The sequence below is a fragment of the Pseudorasbora parva genome, chromosome 21, assembly GCF_024679245.1.
Source record: "Pseudorasbora parva isolate DD20220531a chromosome 21, ASM2467924v1, whole genome shotgun sequence".
Classification (NCBI taxonomy): domain Eukaryota; kingdom Metazoa; phylum Chordata; class Actinopteri; order Cypriniformes; family Gobionidae; genus Pseudorasbora; species Pseudorasbora parva.
Genome location: NC_090192.1, coordinates 37,396,619 through 37,418,047, shown reverse-complemented (window position 1 = coordinate 37,418,047; position 21,429 = coordinate 37,396,619). Strand labels below are relative to the sequence as shown.

General features: G+C 36.6%; 1 protein-coding gene across 2 annotated transcripts in view; it reads left to right on the top strand.

Annotated features, from left to right (window-relative positions):
- Nucleotides 1–20,253, top strand: part of dock1 (dedicator of cytokinesis 1) — a 305,592-nt gene extending 285,339 nt beyond the window's left edge. For both annotated transcript variants that reach the window (XM_067430394.1, XM_067430393.1), the window contains exons 47-53: nucleotides 1,879–2,016; nucleotides 5,283–5,428; nucleotides 8,706–8,904; nucleotides 13,065–13,230; nucleotides 14,694–14,845; nucleotides 19,368–19,459; nucleotides 19,541–20,253. In XM_067430394.1, the coding sequence (XP_067286495.1) occupies nucleotides 1,879–2,016; nucleotides 5,283–5,428; nucleotides 8,706–8,904; nucleotides 13,065–13,230; nucleotides 14,694–14,845; nucleotides 19,368–19,459; nucleotides 19,541–19,550 (903 nt within the window). In that variant the 3' untranslated portion in view covers nucleotides 19,551–20,253. The remainder of the gene's footprint in view (nucleotides 1–1,878; nucleotides 2,017–5,282; nucleotides 5,429–8,705; nucleotides 8,905–13,064; nucleotides 13,231–14,693; nucleotides 14,846–19,367; nucleotides 19,460–19,540) is intronic.
- The last annotated feature ends 1,176 nt before the right edge of the window (nucleotides 20,254–21,429 follow it).

Genomic DNA, 21,429 nt, shown 5'->3' with positions numbered 1-21,429 from the left:
CGTGTTCAGTCTGGAGCATTTTCAGTTCATCCCTTTGGAAGTTTAACTTTCATAGAAATTAATTTGAGAAGTTAAAACACTTACATTGCTGAGCATAACTCCGTTTAGATGAATGCCTGCAGATGCGAGCTGAGCTGTGAGTGTGATCTCCATCCCAGTGTGTGGGTTGAAAACATGCAGATATAGCTCCCTCTGCTGGCTGTAGACTTTAGCCTCTGGCCAAAAATTCCTCTGATGATGCAAATATTGTCAATTTGCGTCATCGGGGGAATTTTTCCAGAAATAAAATGCATAAATCTCTTGTCTCAGGGGGATATGAGGGGAGAAGCACGGTCATTCAAATATACTCCAGGGTTTCTACTGATACAAATTCATATGCTAATCGCTGAAGTAACCCTTTAATATTATCAACAGTGTAGGGTTAAGACACATGGCAGAAAGTTTTGATGCAAATCGACCCATGTTTGAATCTACTTTTTGCTAAACTTGCTATTCTCCCTATTCCCATCCCATATCTGAACAGAAAGGCATTTATTTTCAATTAAAAATTAAATTAAAAAACATTTGAAAAGTGGAAATAAAGTGTCTAACGTAATTAATAATACATTTTTATGGGTTAGGTGCAGGAGGGTTTGTCCCAATAAGGTAGCATTCATTTAATAATTGTATTAAATATGATCATTTACACTCTGTTATTATTGCATGCTGTTTAAGGTGCAAATGATATCTGCCACTCTTTATAAGTATAAACAGCTTTTAAATAGACTATATTGCTATTTCTCACTTACTGTAAATATACTCCATTTGCTGTTTTGGTTCTCAAATAGCTGATGCCTTTTGTTTTTTTGGGCTGTACTAGAATTGGTTTTCATGCTTGAATGTTTAAAAAAAACACAGTATTTTCCATTGTTGCGGCTCCTCTCTTCCCGGTCTGTCAGTAACGCTCTGTTTAGTTCCTGTCTCTATAAAGCCCCTCCTTCTGAAAGGCACAATGTGCTCTGATTGGTCAGCTGGACCATTGTGCTGTGATTGGTCACGCACTTCCAGTGTGTTTACCATAACTGCCAGTTTAAACACACGAATGCTAGCCTGACAAGCCAGACCCACATCAAGATGTTTGGTCTGGAAACTCACCATTGACAGCTCAATCTGAGGGGCGGGATAAACGGTTGTCTTTCAAACTCCCTCTGCACGCGATAGGATAGCGCTACAACCAACCAGAGCAACGAAGGTGAAGGGGAGCTCGCTGACTGATTAAACATTCGCCGTATCCGGTCGGCTTAACTCTGAACACATCTTCCCTTTTTAAGAATGACTTCAGTGCCGCTCTTTGTTCTTTTCTCAGAGGAAAGCTTAACTCCAAGTCTTCCGGAGGCACGGGCAGAGCTGATTCGAAAGACCGCCGCCGTTCACCAGTTTCTGTGTTTACTAGAAGCACGCAAACGCAACTCGGCCGTCGTCATTATGGCCCCGCCCGCTGACTCTATACACGATGTGATTGGCCCATCCAGATTGTGAGGAATACAGCTCAGAAGGGTATTGAGAGTTCCTAGACGACACTTGCGGGCAAATTAAATTTGCTGCCGCTAGGGTGCGTCTAGATTTCTAGGCTACACGAATGCATCACCTCTACCTTTATTTTGCGTATGCCTTGGGCGAGATTTATTTCAATGAGGAATAATGTGACTTAAGAAAACTCAAGACTACATTGGAGGTGTTTCAGTGAGTTCAGAAACAGTGACACTGATATAGAGAAGAACTTCCTTTTGGAGTGACTTTGCTTTGTAACTTTGCAGACCTTTTTCCTGTGAAAAAGCATAATGGGAGCTCTTTAACATTGTAGCTTAACGTCTTTGTGTGTGTGTGTGTGTCCTTCAGATCCCGAACCTGGCTGAAGGAGTTCGTATCCACGGCGAGAAGGTGACGGAGGCCCTTCGACCGTTTCACGAGCGCTTGGAGGCATGTTTCAAACAGCTCAAAGAGAAGGTGGAGAAGCAATACGGCGTCAGAACACTAGTGAGTCCGAGCAGATGCTCACTTTCCAAACTATTTGTGCCAGAATCATCATGCATCGTGCCCTTCATCATTCATTCAGCCATAATCATCGTCCATCATGCATTTATCGCTCATCATACATGCACTCAGCATTAATCTTCAAAACATGGATGTTCTTCATCACAGCTCGCGTCTAACCGCACAAACAATACAAGCAGATCGCATTCATTAATCATTGCATTTGCTGAACTATTATACATATTCTATGTCTGATTTATGTGTTGCTTGTTTGCATGCATGCATGTTTGTCTGCTTTTGTCATCCAGCCGGTGTCGGGACTCGGCTTGCTCTCATGGATTCTTCCTCACAATCTTATGACTGCATTTTGACTTTCTCACCGGGAATATAAGGCATTATTATTTTAATATCCTGCTTTATAATGATATGGATACTATAGACATTTTGAATTGAATAAAGTCATGGCAGGTATTAGATGATTATGGGTCATTGTAAAATTGCAGTGTTAAATGCTGTGAGTTGCTTTAATAGAGCTGGAAGTCTTGCTAATTATAAAAAGTCAACTTTAAAAATCTGTAAAATATAATGCACTTCATAACTCTACAGTATGAAAATATGCATGTAGGAACTAATACATTTACAGCAATTTTGTTGTAAATTTAACAGTTTCTTTTTTTAAATTCATTAAGTATTATAATCAATGAGGCAAAATGTTACTATTTTGGTGAGGGAATATTTTTAGGAACACATTTAAATGGTTATTTGAAGTAAGAAAATATCTGTGTATGCTTAAATATTTATATATTTTAATTCATTCCTGTGGTTTAATTAATATAATGTTAATCAACTTAAGATAGCTTTATCATCACAATTGTCTTCAGACTGGCCATTTTTGTAATGCCTTCCTCAAACTTAATCATGTAGTTCATCAGTGGCGGTACTGAGAGTCATTAACTTTAATTAGGTCTAACAGCACTGACAAAAGAGCATGTCAGTCAGTGCTACATTTCATTTTACTTTTACATTTAATTAAAAAAAAACTATTATTATTATTTAGTGTGACCTTGTATGAAATGAGAAAGAAGATAAATTACTTAGCATAGTAGTTTTAATGTTTGATTGATGAGTCTCATTTAAAAAAACACTTAATTAAAATGTCATTGCAGTTGTATAATGACCCATATGCAGATTCGAACATATTTTACAGCGTATTATCCAGAAAATGTCTATTATATAGAAAATCAGATACATTTTTCACTTATTTTAATGCTATTGTTGATTGATAAGTGATGCATTATTCTGTTTTCCATGATATGATCACTTATGATGTACTAGACATTAACAATGCCGTGCATCTTATTGATGTCATAACCATGTGCTCATTAGCATATGACTGACAAAATGTACATATAAACTCTTATCTTAGCTGTGGCTTTTTTTATTGTATTTGGTTCTAGAAACCTTCATTTGGATGAATGCAATCTGGCTTCAGTGAAGAAAAGTAGAGCGAGAGATCATAAAGTTTCCGCAGCTGTATTTCCAGACACGCTGAGTGAACATGTGTGTCTTTGAAACCGTGACAAAGACATTTCTAAACAGAACCGCGACTCTCCTCCAATCTGGACGGACGTGCTGACAAGACAGTGCTGGGAGTCTGTAGGAGGGAATGAGAGACTGGGACAAAAGAGTATGGAAGACTGGTAGAAAAGGAGAGCTAAAGCATGTGAGAGAGAGTCAGGTGGTTACTGTAGCTGACAGATATTGATCACACGCTCTGTGAAAGGGCTAGAATTAGCAGCCTCCTATACAGCGTGTGAAAGTCTGAGAACGTGATCTGTGCCGCATATCTGTTTCAAGGTCAGCGCAGGGCAAATGTGACCGAGAGGAGGAAGATAAGGAAGGTATGAGTGGTTCATATTCACACGTACATGTACAGAGATTCACACACAGAAAGAGATCAGGAGAAAAAATCCTGAGAATCCGCAAACACACGCTCGACTGAGAGTATGGCCCGCAGGAATCTCAGTTGCTTCGCTGTCTTGTGTTTTCATACAAACTTATGTGCAGAATTGGAATATCGCATTAAACGCAGCGTAAATCGCAGCAATATTGTCCCTTCCTGGGATATTGGCGCAAAATATCTGTGGTAAAAATGGAAGTTGCTTTGGCCCTTTTTTTCCTACTTCATAAATGACGAAACTCAATAAATGCTGTCCTGGTGTTTGGGAACGCAGAGAGAGGTTATTATACTCAACCATTTTGATGGCAGACTTTGGCTTAGGCATGTAGAATGACCAAACCAACATTTGAGGTGCTGCAATGTGATTGGTTCGTTGGTTAATCCCGTTATCCAATCACACCCAGGAAAAGTAATTTTTTTTGCTGTGCATCGAGGGATTTATTTGATTAATGTGTTTTCATTGTAGTTTATGTGCATGTCTTCTCAAGGAATGAAAAAAAATCTGCTTCTATTTAGAGCATGTGTTTTTATGCACTATCCCAAAGTGCACATAACAAATGGGCGTCTAAAAAAATGAGTATATTAAAGGGATAATGAAAAATGAAAACTTGGTGTTTATCTGCTTACCCCCAGGGCATCCAAGAGGTGGGTGTGTGTTTGATTCTTCAGTACAACACCGATGAAGATTTTTAACTACAACCGTTGCTCGTATAATGCATGTCAATGGGGTCTTATTCTAATTAGCAACAGTTGGAGATAAACTCTTAATTAATCTTAATTGCCTATATCTTGGATACCCTGGGGTTAAGCAGATAAACTTTTTTTTTGTTTTGTTACATTTTTGGGTGAACTATCCCGTTAACATATATTTATACCAAAGTCCCTTTAAGACGAGTCATTTCACTCAGCGGCCATATTTGAAACGCCTCTCGGGCATGCTAGTGCAGCTTCATCTCTTTGAATGAGGAAACATTAAATCCTTCAAAACTGTTTGCCACACTTATGATTAAATTTCATATTTGAAATCACCAATGAAATCTGACAGCTCTCTCGTAAATTTAGACGTTCGAATTGTGACAAAAAATATTTCTCACCCTGGACAAAGCTAATGCGCATGCACAGTCCTAAGATCCTGTCTCAGAACACTGCCTGTTTTTACAGCCACTGGAGCTTAAACAGCTTTAAATTGCCCTTTCTTTTGTGCAAGTATTGGCTTTTTAAATGCTAGAGATGTAGAATATGGCCTCTTTAAACAACTGTTGAAATGCCGTGTTGTCCTCGTGTCATATATTTGACCTGTGTGTTTCAGCCTCCCATGTCGGACGAGCGGCGGGGCAGTCGGCCACGCTCAATGGTTCGGTCATTCACCATGCCGTCATCTCAGAGACCGCTGTCTGTCGCATCTGTGACCTCCATATCATCAGACAACTCACCCTCCAGACCAGGATCAGATGGGTAAATATACGCACACTAGTGTTGTCAAAAGTACCAACCACGATACCAAACCCATACTGAAATGTTAAAAATGTGACGCTTTGAGCGCAGTCATAAATGTCTCTGACTGGCCATTGTGCTCACACGCTCATCAAATATGGCTGTGATTGGCTACAACGATCACACACACACACACACACACGTCTGGTTCCCTATCTTTTTGGGGACTCTCCATCTGTCCCCTTACACCAACCCTACCGCTAAACCTACACATCACACAAAACGTTCTGCATTTTTACATTTAAGAAAAAACCTCATTCTGTATGCTTTATAAACCTGTTTCGTCATGGCGACCTCAATTTACGTCCCCGCCGTGACACGAGTCCCCATGATTCTATGTGCATTCAGGTTGAAGTCACTGGGATAGAAAAACATGTACACACACACACACACACACACACACACACACACATCCAGACTGAAAGAACAATATATCTTCAGACATTTTGCCTTTACATATACTAATGTAATGCACTCAGTGCTATTGTGTTATAAAACCTCTGCCAAATCAATGTGCTGATAGATATTAATCAAAAAATTTAATTGATCGAAAATGACAGTAAATCCATGTATAATGTTAGAAATAATAATGTTGATAATAATCATGTGACACTGAAGACTGGAGTAGTGATGCTAAAAATAAAAATGAAACCAGCAAAAATAAATACAATTTTAACATATATTAAAATAGAAAACATTTATTTTAAATTGTAATATTATTTTGCAATATTACTGTATTTTTGTTTACATAAATATATCTTTAGTGAGCATAAAATATTTTCAAATCTTACCAACTCCAAACGTAGTGTAGACACATTGCTTATAAATAACCAAATAAATGAATACATTTATCATAGGTCTGGATCAGTGTCTGAGATTAAACTTTTGACATATTTCCAACACACACACACACATATTTAGTTGAATTATTAATTTAAAATAAGTACAAAATCGAAGATTATAAATCTCTCTCTAGATATCAGAATCAGGCATTGGAAAACCCTTATTAGTGGACCATTGATTCAGACCTCTATTAAACTGGCTGGATTCCTGACAGTGATTTATGTTCTTCTTATAGCTGTTGGAGGACGAGTACAGGAACACTTCCTCAGTCAGAGTGGGGGTTTTTCTTTCACGTAATGCTGTAGTTTCCATCTCACCTCCCTGTGGACGGTCTGTTCTCATCCACACACTTCCAGCCGTAATGCTCCTGAGTCGTGTCACATGTCCAGCATCTGCTGTCATTGCACTTTAAGAAGGTGCATGAGTTCTCAGACGGGTTTACCTGAGAATAGTGTGCGTTTCAGGGATTTTACGGGATTCAAGTACCCCACCATGTCCAAGTCAACCTTTTACCTGTCGTGAAATGACTGTAATGCATGCGGTCTTAGTGCTTTATTCGACCACTTTACCCCGACGCCCTGAAAGGTTGGTGCCAGTCTAGCGTGGCAGGCACACAGATGCCAACCTTAAGGATTAATTAGTGCGTGTTTGAAGAGAGCGATTCTATCAGCGATGCCCTCCGCTGGTATTTAATTGTGAAGGGCACCACTTCACAAGAGCTTTCATTTGATTAGTTAATCCATCTCATTAAAGCACTTTGATTCGCATGAGCCCAAGATTCTGATTATGAGAGCCAGACATTCTGCTTCCCTTTTTCGTTGCTTTGGGCTTTACAAAACTGCCTGCGAGTCCCATTATTGTACAGGTCAGCAGATATGATGCACACATACACACTTTTAAGTGGTGGTATATTCGCTTTTACAGAAGTGTGTTTGCATGGATGATGCACTTTTAAGAAACTAGTTTGTTCTGAGCTTTGGACCTGAAATCCAATAGTGATGATGACAGGGTTTTTTTGCAGACTCGAGCTGTCTGGGTTCACCGTGCTAACAGGCATGCTTACTGTAGTTTTCATTTAGTCTGTGAATTAGTAGAGCACTTCGAGCCAGAGCTTCTGCATCGTACATTCATCAGTCATGTGCTTTTGTGTGATTTCTTAAACACTGTTATTGCAGGTTTAATTGTTAGTTAGGTATCGTTAGCTACATGGCTAACACGGATGTATTCTGATGCAGTAGTTAGGCTGTGTTCAATCATAAATGGATCACCACACATTATTCTTTTACAGCTTGATTTATAGTCCACATAGTTGTATTATAGCTGAATATTGTTAAATATTATTTTCCAGCTACTATTTTAAATTAAAAACCCTTTAATTAAATTGAAAAAAAAAAAAAAAATATATATATATATATATACTATTATACTATTTATATGTGTGTATATATATATATATATATATATATATATATATATATATATATATATATATATATATATATATATATATATAAATATATATTATTAAATGTAATTATATATACATATAAGTAGATCACTATATATATATATTTTATTTATATATTAAAATTGATTGATTAAAAATAAAATATCAAATAATATTTTTTATTTATATATTTTTTGTTTTTATTAGTGCTGACAAATCAATTAATCATGTCTAAAATAAAAGTTTGTTTATATATATTCACGCACACACACACACACAGATAGTCGATTTGACAGCAGTTTTAGTCATTTTATTTTTTACTATTTCTAATTAAAAACTCTTCTCTTCAGAAGACCAAAATATTTCTGGCATATCTTAAATATATGTTTATATATTTATTCAATATATATTTTTATTTTACTTTGAAAAAAAACTTGTTTAATGAAAAAAGCTAAATAAATATTTTGTAAAATATTATTGAAATAATGTATTATTAGTATTATATAAAATATTATTTTTTCATATGTATATTATAATTTGCACTGATAAATTATTGTTAAATATTTAAAAATGTATTTATGTGTGCTTTTTTGTGAGGCCTATGAACATGTAGGAAAATGAGCAGCTCAGCTGACAGGGCCAGCAGCGGGGGGGAATATAGTTTGAACCCTGATCAGAAATAACCTGTTATAAAAATATAAGGTATCATTTTTAATTCATTAATGCGGTTGGTTGCCAAGACACTAGAGACTGTACACTAGAAATGTGCATTTGAGTTTAAATTTGGAGCTAAATGTCAAATGAGTGCTAATATTTGCTCAAGACCTCATAAGAGGCTTCTCTCTGATATTAAACAGCCCAGCCGTCTTATCCAATAAAACGTACCCACCGCTCAATTATCTCTGTCCTCCGCTCTTCATTTGATTCCTCTTTTCTCTCATATGATAGCTTTGCCTTGGAGCCTCTCTTACCAAAGAAGCAGCACTGCAAGTCTCAGGATAAACTGGATCGAGATGAACCTGAGAAAGACAGGAAGGAGAAAAAGAAGGAGAAGAGGAACAGTAAGCACCAGGAGCTGTTTGATAAGGAGCTGAAGGCCGCTGATATTCCCCTGCAGCCCAGTGAGGCGGTTATACTGTCAGAGACCGTGAGTATCTGTCCGTAACACACAACCCTTCACAAAACCATGCACCAACACACACTTACTGTGTGCATTATTCACAGCCAATCAAGTCACTGAAAGGAACCTTACTACATGAAGCATCAAATCACAGGCAATCATCTGATGTTAAATACACAGGAGTTTGAGAAATGAGATTTATTGTGAGGAGAGATACCTAGTGAGACACCAAGGACAACATTTCTGCTGTTGCACTTTAAATGGAATATGAAGAACGTATCACATTTCGAATCATGTGTTGCATGAATTAAATGATGCATTTTTGCTCCTAATTACTCTGTTCTTGGGTGCATTTGCATGTTTTGCTTTTAAATAGTTTTGTAGTTCCCCATTATGTTAATTAGTGTATTATGAACATTTCACGATGGAGAGAATAATAACGATCCTATTAATAGGCTTCATTTTCTTTAAGCTAAATGTTTTTATTCCCTGCAGTGTTGTCATGGCTAACTAAATATTACAAATAGTTTTAGTTCATTGAAATAAAGATCAAATAAAATAAAAGTATTGTATGAAAAACTTGTCAACTAACAGAAATAAAATAAGCTATAATTGCCTAAAATAAAATGCAATAGAAATGTTAAAATAAAAAGTTATTGACAAGCACATGAATTTTTCTCAAATGAAAACTGGAAAACCAGCTAATTTAATATATTAATAAATACTATAATAGTGTCTCAGATCTGTCACCTCTGCATCTCGTCACCTCATCTCCGCTCCCCATACAGCACCAGCACTCAGCGGCTCACCTCGAACTAGGAAAGACCATCCTGCGGCCCAATTCGCCTACTTATACTACGTCCTAAAAGTATGTACTCTTATTGTGAAGAAAAAGTATATACTTTTGAGTGTGTAGCAGAAAAGTATGCAAGCTTCTGGACATACTACTTCGCTTAGTTACGTGCATCCCGTCACCGTTTAAACTGCCCTGTCAATCATCACACAGTTCAAATCCTCCACGTTCAGTTTAACCTCCTACCGTATCAGAGAGAAATATAGACGCACGTTGATCTGACATATGTGGGTCTTTAATGCAGAGACTCTCCTCATGTGTTTGCAGTTTAAATATAATGATGCATTTAAAAGTTAATGGCCAAACGTGTCATTACAAAAGTTCACAATGCTGCTGCATGTGAAATATAATGTAATACATATATTTTTGTCAGGTTAAATATTGATAGTTGGTCACTCAAACCCCTTTATCTAAACTTCTCTAAATTAACCGTCGGACTCGCACATCGCTCATGTTTGTAGTTTTTTAACGGCTTTTATCCGCGTTTGTAGTTCTAATCGAATCCTCGTCCACCTCGCAATGGGTTGTGGGTAATATCAGCTGTTTGAGTGCGCATCGATCCGCACTTCGAATTCTGACCGGAAATAGAAGGAAAAAAAAGAAAAAAAACATTACCGGAAATCTATTTTCGAGTACTATTTAGTATGGATAGTATGCGAATTGGGATGCAGGGCCACTAACCTGTTCTCCACACTTCCTGTAAGACTGATCCTCATTCACCATTTCATTCACGCTCCATTCACTGCCCTGTGGTTCAGTAAACCTACTTGTGTGTTCACCGTAACCTTGTCCAGTGTGTGTATCCTGACAAATAGTATGTAAAAATGTAATTTTTCATTTGTTCATTGACATGAACTAACAATGAACAATACTTCTAGAGCATTTATTTTTATTTTAGTTCATGTCAATCTTACCATTTACTAATACTTAAATGCATATGGTAATGCACTGTGAACAAGCTTATTAATAAATGCTGTAAGATTACATATTGCTCAATGTTAGTTCATGTTAACAATGACCTTATTGCTGTGTTACCAATGATAATAAACTCCCTGAAATTTGATCTAGATATGTATATTGATCACATCAGGCGTGGTTTGGACATTCAAGACTTTCATTTCCCTTCTTTTTTTGAATCAGTCACTCCCAAAGCCGTGTTTTCCATCTTTGTTTTTCCGGCTGTGTGTGAAATGAGACACGCGTCTGAATCCTCACTCATGAATCTCTTCAAGCTCTTTGAATATGAACACTAAACTCTGCCGAGCAGTTCTCGAACTAACGGCACGTGATGAGAATAAATTGACCCGTTCACAGTCCTCTGGCTTCATGACTAATGTGGCATTGTGACAGGAACACGTAACCTTGCACTTCTGAATAAAGACAAACTAGCGCATGTAATTACTCTGCCCTGGACATTCTGGGTAGTTAGTCTTTCATAAAACGTCATAATGACCTTGACCCTTTCATAAGGCCGCTGACCTCTGCAATTCAACTAATAAGAGAGATTCAGTGCTCAATTAATCTGTCATGTTGATAATAAGCCTGTCTGTTTATCATTTTTTCTTTTTTTACATCTTTAACTACTGTTATTGTTAATGTCCTCAACTGATGCTAAAAAATATCTTACTGCTAAAAATATTGCTTTTCAATATATTCATATTAATTTAATTGATGTTTGTGAACTGTAGTTATCACTGCAGTGCGTTAATAAAAACTTTCAAATTGTTTCGATTTCAGTTGCATTTTGATGCACATTTTCATCATTTTAAACATCACCATAAGTGTTATTTCACTCAAAGGAAATGTATTTTTCTCAAAGAATGCAAAATCAAAGGACAAAATTGAAACAATATTTGTCACGATACACAAGCTGGTAATCATTTTTTTAAAAACCTTGATGATGATGCATTGCAAACGTGCAAGTTTAAACACTTCAGCAAGTTCAGTGTCTGATTCTGCTGCCTGTGAAGCTCATTCCACTGATCGTATATTAATGATGGTCATTTACAGCTGGAATAATTCATAAGCCTGCTGAATTATGCATTAGGTAAACCTGTGTGCTCATGTAAATGGACCTGAGCTGTTTCAATTGCTGTTACTTTGTTTTTTCTTCCTCTGTAACATTTTTTTGGTTGCGTTTTATTTGGTAACACTTTATTCTAGTGTCCTTCTTACATGTACTCATCATAGTAATAACATTACATTATGCATAATTACATGGAGCTAACCCTCAACCAAACCCTATTAATCAGTACTTAAATATATAATTCCATTGTAACAATAAAACCTTTATTTTAAGGTGACTTAGTTACATTGTACTTACTCAAATAAGTACAAGTAATATTAATTAACTGCTTACTATATGTATGCAATATAGGTTTAGTTGCTTCATAAATAATAAATATATAATAATATAAATACAAATAAGTAATGCAAGTTACTTTGTTTTACCATGTATTGACAGCTCTCTATATTGTAATGCATATTACTCTGTACTTAAGATATAATTCCACTGTAACAATGACACCGTTAAATATTGTAATGCATGTTGATTGTAATGCAATGTTGAGAGAAGCTGTAAGTGCAGAGGTGTTGTGTGTGAACATGATGGTTATTGTAGTTCTAGACTAAATGTGAGCATGCATTTACTCATCTCACTTGCACAAAAAAAAGATTCAGTACTCAGTACTAATGATTAAGATCAATCAAATCAAAAATCAGAGCACTAGGTTCCAATATTTAAATGTTAAATAAGACACAAAAAAAGATGCATTTAGTCTTACTTTATTGACCATTGCTACTGACCTTTGATGATTTAGTTAAACTCATAAGCAAATATTACTTTAGATTTTTTGTTTTTATTGGTGGTGTTTTTAACTTTTATCTCCTGCATCATATTCTTCTGTTGCTCAGAATGGCAGTACAGCTGAAGGTTTGTTTGAGTTGCGCCCTCTAATGTACAGGTGGGAATTTGCATCTACTTCAACCTGAGGCTTATTATTTAAATTTTGGAGTAAAATTCTTTACATTTGCCCAAAATGTATTAAAAAAAATTTTTTAAACGAACAAGTCCCAGACCAGCTGAGGAAAAATTAATGCAAAGATGACGTAACGCGTTACTTTTCTGAAAAAGTAACTAGTGCAATGAATTACTTTTTTAAGGGAGTAACGCAATAGTGTAAGGCATTGCTTTTAAAAGTAACTTTCTCCAACACCGGTCATATTTGTTTAGTCGTTTTATTTAGTACTGATATATGGAAACCCTTAAATAGTGATTCTTTAAAAAATAACAGCTCGTTCTCTTGCATTTATTTGTCACATTTCATCTCTCCAGATCAGTCCGTTGAGGCCCCAGAGGCCGAAGAGTCAGGTGATCAACTTATTGGGTGAGAAACGACTCTCCGTGTCCCCAGGAGCCCCCGCCAACCCCTCAGCGCCCAGCGGCCCGCCTCCCATCACCCCCCGGGTCAAACTGCACTTCAGCTTACTGTCTGGATCCAGTATGTCATATATCACACTGATCTGCCATACGGTTTATTCTGTAATATGATGAAATCGGGCATGTTTTTCTAAAGCAAGCTAGGATAGATATAGACACCTGTGGGAAATAAAAAATTAAAACAAATACTGGTTATGGTAGTTTAAAGCTACAAAAGATTTGTTTTTTTTATAATAAAACACTCCAAAACATTTACATATAGTTCAAAATCCACTCATCCATTTGAACAATGCAATCTAAGAGACAAATACAAGAAATTCAGCAACAATGTATCTAATCACGCATCTGAATACCAGCAGATTTAGTTGCATATTTTAAATAATAAATGAAAGTGCAACGGACGACCTTGATCTGCTGAAGTATAGCAGCACTAGTTTTGGCATCACATTGTTCTCTGATGTTATTTCATGGACATAAATCATCATTATACTTTAGTTGAAATAGCTACAATTGCAGATAACTATCCAAGTCCTTCATTATTATTCAGAAGTTTGTGTTTGTGATTTTTAAATGGTAGTGAAATGTTCATATGATTAATTTTAATAGTAGCTGAAAGAGAGACAATGTTTTAAGTTTGCTTCGAGTTCTTTTGGGCTTTATTTAAATTGGAAAAATCTTTTCTTTCTATGAATACTTTTTTTTCTCCATGCTTTTCCTCATGGTAATTAATGACTGTGGTAATTGGGATTTCTTAAATGGATAGTTCACCCCAAAATGAAAAATCTGTCATTACTCACCCTTACTTTGTTCCAAACCGGTATGAGTTTTTCTTCTGTTGAACCCAAAAGACATTCTAAAGAATGTTGGTAACCAGACAGACAGTAAGATTTTTTAGTGAACTAACCATTTAAGCCACACCCCGATATATGACATGTCTGCTGATGTCATATGCCCCTTCACAACTGTAATGACACACAAACGAAACACTGTGATGTGAAACGAAGGACTCTGGGAGGCCGCAGAGGTGTTAAATCACTCGCATGAAAGCGTGTCTGATCTAGTCTCCCTCTCGCCGCCTGTGAAGATGTGTAATGGATTCAGGCTTTGCGAGACGTTTGCTCTCCCACGGGTTCTGAATCCTGAGTTTGCACTGCGTGTCGTCATCTCTGGAGAATGAGCGCACAGTCCTCCTCAAACAGCAGATATCACACTTACAATGAGTTTAGTACTTCAAAAAAGTCACGAGTCAAAATCTCTCAATGTCGAGTCGTTGCATGAAACAAACATCTCCTGCTCTCAAATGCACTTCACTAACTTTTCTTTTTTGCAAGTAAACTTCTTTTAGTGAAATGTTTTGCTTGAAAACTGATTTTTGTACCTTTCTTTAAAGTAAATGCTGATTGATGTAATATTTAATTTTTAAATGTGTTAAGTGCCCGATTGGAGACAGCTTTGATGTTTTTGCAGGTAGTTTAGTGCATCGTGATGTTGATCTCACTGCACGCCTGTTTTGTTTCTATGCAGATCTAGAGCTCAATGGGACGGGTTATGGAGATAAGGGGGAAACCCCGCCCCCACTTCCTGTCAAGAGCAGCATGGGTGACTACGGAAACCTGATGGACAACTCAGACCTGGCCAGTCCGACCACGCCCCCTCCACCACCGCCACATCCACGGGTATAACGCATCATCAACATCTATCAAAGACTTGCGTATTTATGAAGCCGTTTATTGCTTGATATTAATTTCCATTTTTTTTAGATGTTTATTAGTGGTTAAAAATCCAGACTTGCATAGAAGGAGGGATCTAAACCATCTATGTGCACTGGCAGACACTACTGAAATTTTTATATGTACTAATTTAGTTTCATCTGTCATTTGTCTGATTTAATTACTGTCATTTCTAAAATGACTATAATTTATGAGAGAATAACATATGAAGACTTAAGATGCAAAAGCAGCTAAATGCCAGCTCTATCAAAATGAGATAATGATATTGAGTGAATGCTCTCCACACATAGTATACGTTCAAATCCGCTAAATCCCAGTCTCAGCCCATTCAGAAATAACAGTTAGTTGGCAGAAACATCTAAACACCACGCTTCCCTTTTACTGCAAAAGCCTATACGTTCACAGAACCAATCAGAAGACTCAAATCATATGATTGCAAGATGAATGACGTATGAGCCGGCTTGTTGAGCTGCAGGTTTTTATCCTGTTTAAATACATTTTTAACTAAACAAGATGAAGGTTAATGATGAAATGGATGAATCTGTGGTAGTTTCAGTCTTTTGCAAAATTAAACGTCATCAGCGTCATAATTCTGCCCATTCTTGGTTTTGTAGCAAAAGATCATTTAACGTTGCAATGTGTAAACTTTAGTGGCCTCGAGCAGTGAGGTTATGAATTGCAACCGCTCACGCTTCACGATGAATGCGGCTAAACTTTACAGGCTTTTACACAACGGCATGCTTTCTATGTATGATGTTCTCAATATATTTCATAATCCCACGTTTATAATGAACAACACGTTATGGTTATTGTGTTATTACAAACTTTATACGCTGGTGATAAAGTTAACATGGACGTGGTAACACTACACTAAGCTTAGTTATGTATATGGTTTATAATGGTGTCTGTTAATGCCAAAAAAAATTGTGTTGTAACAGTTATTACACTGCATAGATAACGTTACACATCACTAACAAGCATACATTTACAAATAAAACGTTTTATTGGCATTAGCTCTAACATCAGTCTGTCAATGAACTAACATATACATCAGTACATGAATAGCATTCGTATCTCACTACGCTAACGTTACCCTGCTAGTACATAAAGATAGATCAAAGTGGCATTACGTTAACCAACCATTCAGAAATGTCCTGTCCGAGCCTTAATTGTCGAATTTCGTTTGGGCTGTCATCTTGTTCCGGGTCTGACTCCGGTTCAAATTGATACGGTTGCACAGATGTGTCTTCAGAGACTCCTGTTGCCATTCTTTCCCCTCAACTGTTGTCCAAACGCCCCACAGAACAGAGCATTAAAGACGCATTAAAGCATTAAAGCATTAAAGACACATGCACTGAAATGGCTTGCTGAAAACGGAGCTGTTTTTGACCAGGTAAAATGAGTGTTTTCTTTCAATACTAATGAGAAGTTTTAATTCAAGTATATTACAAAGCCCCTTTGAAAGTGAAAGTGGCCTTTTCGATTGCACCACAGTGCCCCGACGAACACTATTTCCACCCCAGAACGAGCGCGATTTCTACCGAGGGGGGACCCATCTTCCCCCTTTATTAACTAATAACTCAAACATCTACTATTGATCTGGTTTGATTTATTTCATGATTTGCAAATCTGTAAGTCATTTAGCATACCACTTATTAATAAGTAAAAAAATATGCAGTCATGTTTTGTAAATGATTAGCTCATCATTAACTAATAATGTATAAATGACTTAAGACTGAATGAACAAAACATTTTTAAATTATTAGCATATTACTTTTATGAATGTAGTCATGTTTTGTAAATGATTAGTTCATTATTAACAACTTAACAGTGACTTATAACTGAACGCTGAAAGTGTCAAAATTATGGTCTGAATGAGAAAACTCATACGATTTCATAAATGTATGGCAGGAATAGCAAGAGTATTATGCTAATCTGAATTCAGCCAGGGTAGATCTCGGCAAACTGACACATTTTAAAGTAGATCTTTGTTCAAGATAGGTTGGGCCTACACCAAACGTCATGATTTACAGAGAGCATATGTTAAACTGTCCACACATGACTTGTCTGAATTAAGAATGGCAGCAGTCAGATGTGTGTGAATGACCATAGCAACCCGAGGTGCCCTTGATCTCTCTCTCTCTCTCTCTCTCTCTCTCTCTCTCTCTCTCTCTCTCTCTCTCTCTCTCTCTCTCTGCTGGGTTTTTACTTCTAAGTCTAACACTGTTTAATTAACCTAGAACTTGAACTTCTCTGCAGCTGCTGGAAGTTCTGGGAAATGACTGTTAAAGGTTGAAACCGCTTGAAGTCCTGTACTGTAAGACTGCAGTCTGAAACAATATTCTTGCATAAGTTTGGGGTCGGTAAGATTTCTTAACTCTTTCCCTGACTGAATTTTCCGGCGTTCCGTGTTTTCACTGTTATACGGTAGGGGGCATATAACAGTGCAACGTCTTCTAGTACAGAATCTCCTGATGAAAACACATGCGAAGAAGAAGCAAAACAAGCAATCTCATATAAGCAGATGCATGTGTAAAATAATGTGAGCATAAACTAAACAGCATATAAATCAAAACTGCCTAATGATACTGAGTGAAATGTCGACCCGGGACGAGCTATAGGACTGTGAAGCTGTCATCATTCTGAATCCCATCTGAATATAGTCTTTAACAAAAACACAATTTCTCTTTTTGCTCCCAATGTTGCTTTTTTTATGAGGAAAATACGTATTTTAACACCCTGCTGATTTGCAAGTTCTTCCACTTAGAAATCATGGAGGGGTCTAAAAATTGTCATCATAGGTGCATGTCCACTGTGAGACATAATCTAAAAAAAAAAATCCAGAAATCGCAATGTATGATTTGTATTTCACTATTTATTTGTATGATATAGCTGCAAATACGTATTTGAACACCTGAGAAAATCAATGTTAATATTTGCGATTTGTTTGCAATTACAGAGGTCAAACGTTTGCACACACTGCAGGAGGGATTTTGCCCACTCCTCCACACAGATCTTCTCTAGATCAGTCAGGTTTCTGGCCTGTCGCTGAAAAACACAGAGTTTGAGCTCCCTCCAAAGATCCTCTATGGGGTTTAGGTCTGGAGACTGACCAGGCCACGCCAGAACCTTGATATGCTTCTTACAGAGCCACTCCTTGGTTATCCTGGCTGTGTGCTTCGGGTCATTCTCATGTTGGAAGACCCAGTCTCGACCCATCTTAAATGCTCTAACTGAGGGAAGGAGGTTGTTCCCTAAAATCTTGCAATACATGGCCCCGGTCATCCTCTCCTTAATACAGTGCAGTTGCCTTGTCCCATGTGCAGAAAAACACCCCCAAAGCATGATGCTACCACCCCCATTCTTCACAGTAGGGATGATTTTCTTGGGATGGTACTCATCATTCTTCTTCCTACAAACACGTGTGTGTGTATGTGTATATATATATATACTTACCTATATTTAAGTGTTGATAAAAAATAATGCCTGAATCTAGAATAAATCAGAGATTTTTGTTTAAAAGCAGGTCTGTTCTTTCTTTTGATATACAGCTAAATATTCTGGGGGTGTTGCACATTTTGTGAAAATAATGAAAAATCCTGGCAACTTGGGAGAAAAAAAAATATATATATTTTTTGTTTATTTATATATATATATATATATATATATATATATATATATATATATATATATATATATATATATATATATATATATATATATATATATATATATTAAAAAGAAATCTGGCAGAGACACTTGTTTTTGAAAGAAGTCTCTTCTGGTCACCAAGACTGCATTTGTTTGATAAAAATACAGTAATAACAGTGATATTGTGAATATATGTTAACATGTAATGTATTCCTGTGATCAAAGCTGAATTTATCATCATCATCACTCCAGTCTTCAGTGTCACATGATCCTTTACAAATCATTCTAATATTTTGATTTGCTGCTCAAGAAACATTTATGATTATTATCAATGTTGAATATTTTTTTGTGGAAATCATGATGCATTTTTTTAGGATTCTTTGATATATTAGAAAGTTTGAATTAACTATTTATTTCGACGTTATCTAAGAAATATTATGTAACATTATAGAAGTCTTAATGTCACTTTTGATCAATTTAATGCATCTTTGCTGAATAAAAGTATTAATTTAATTTACTTATTGGCCTCAAACTTCTGAATGGAAGTGTTTATAAAATGCTTCAGTTTTCTTTTTAATCACTCTATTATTGTTACTCATAGTTACTTAAGGGGAAAAATATATATAAATATAGTATTATATGTAAAAAGTAATAAAATGTATATTTATGTATTAAATCACTGATTCTATTTAAACATCATCATATCAAGACAACAGGTTATCACAGTCTTGAAAGGAACGGCTGATATAATGAAAACTTTTTTGTTTCATTTTCATTTGTTTTTAAAACTCTACTACTCTTCTGTTCATTGTTCCAGCACCTTCCGCCCCCCTTACCCAGCAAGACCCCTCCACCTCCCCCGCCAAAGACCACACGAAAGCAGACCTCCATCGACTCGGGAATCGTCCAGTAAGCGAGAAGACAGTATCGTAAAACAGAAACATCCACATCGGCCCTCTTCTAACGATTTTCCGTCTACATCCCTGACAGAACGGCATGATGAATACCTCACCTCAGCCCCTGTCATATGGCTGATTATTGTGTGTCCACTGCCGGGTCAGCGCTCGAAGCCTCCACCCGACTGACAATACCAACTGAGATTTTCAAATCACTCCAGGCTTCAGAAAAGCAGCTGATGCTCTGCCAGACAACAGCTAATATAGATGCAGCGTAACTGGAGTCAAGCAATTGTGGGGGATTTTTGGCAGATGGTGCATGTTTAACTAAAACTAAAGATGAATTATGTTTTTTCTCTCTTTAGGCAGGAAGTCGGGAAGACGCTTTTTATGCACATTATAATTGAGACACATGACCAGTTCATAATCAAAGTTTCCTCTTTCTTTCATTTTTACATGATATTTTTATCCTCAATATATACACATTTATGTACAGAGGTTTGTATATATGATTTTATTTTATTGCTTTTTTTGAAAGTACATTTTATGATGTTTTTTTATATGCGGTTTATTAAAAAAATTGGCATTTTTATCCAAAAAGGGTTGATTTTCTAATGAGAGGGACAGTTAAGGTATTCTTACATGTATCTTTTATTTCTTTTGTTGTTGTTCTTATTTGGAGTGAAAACAACTAAAAGTCATTGTACCAATCAATCATATAAACCACAGAAAAGCAACAGTGTGCATCGATAACATTGACTGCTCCAAATCCACTACTGACTTCTAAATAAACTCAATTTATGTATTTGTAAAGTGGCTCTTGTTTGAGTTAATGCTAATCCAGTGCAATATAGCCATTTAAGGCCCAATAGAAAATAAGGTAACATTTCATTTTTTATTTTACAAACCACATATATTTTTTCTTTTATTTAATTTAGCAGAATAGAGAGAGAGAGAGAGCTTGTCATTTTTGAAGTCCATAAAGGTGCATCTATATATCATATAACTGCTCCACTGCCCCGGGGCCTTCTAAAGCGAAGTGGCACGTTTGTATAAGAAAAATATCCATATTTAAAACTTGATAGACTAAAATAACTAGCTTCCAGTGGTCAGACTCAGCAGTATGCAGGTTGACTTGTGCTTAATGCTTGATGCTCCTGTAAGTCGCGTCAGGGGTTACTCTTTGACGCCTCTCGCCGATATACGGCTGGCTAACAAACTCAAGCCTTAACAAACTCTCTTATCGAAATCCTTGCCATTTTGCTTTCAAATTCTCATTTTAGATTCATGACCGGTCTTTTGTTTTGCTCTATCCTCTGCACTTGTGCATTCATCAGTACGCATGCGTCAAGGGTTACTCTTTTAGCGCCACTTCGATTCAGATGGATAGATGCACACTTATGGACTTCAAAAACGACAACCATTCACTGCCATTATAAAGCTTTGAAGAGCCAGGACATTTTTTAATATAACTCTGACTGTATTCGTCTGAAAGAAGAATGTCATATACCCCTAGGATGACTTGAGGGTGAGGAAATCATGGGGTCATTTTCATTTTTGTGAACTATCCCTTTAACCAGCGTGAAACAAGTCAGCACTCTGGAAAGTGAGGTAAGTTGAGTCTGAGGTGAGTTCATTGCCGTTTGTGTTTTTTGACTCATTGCTCGTTAAAATTGACTTTAAAAGTTCATAGATCAAGTCCTTGAAACCTGAAAAGCTGCGCTTAGATTTCTATTTAGCTTTTCAGCATGATTTGTGGAGAGGAATCTCAATGACATGTTTGCATCATAAAGACTTCCAGCTTTCACTTTAAAGAAATATTTTTAAAATAGCTAAGCATTGCATTGACTCATACATGCATAATCAATGCAGAATCTTTAATGCACTGAGAGGGCAAATATGATGGAGGACGTGTTTTGTATGTTCAATGTCACTGTTGCACGTCCATTCAGAGCGATTGCTCTATTCTGATTGATTGAGCTT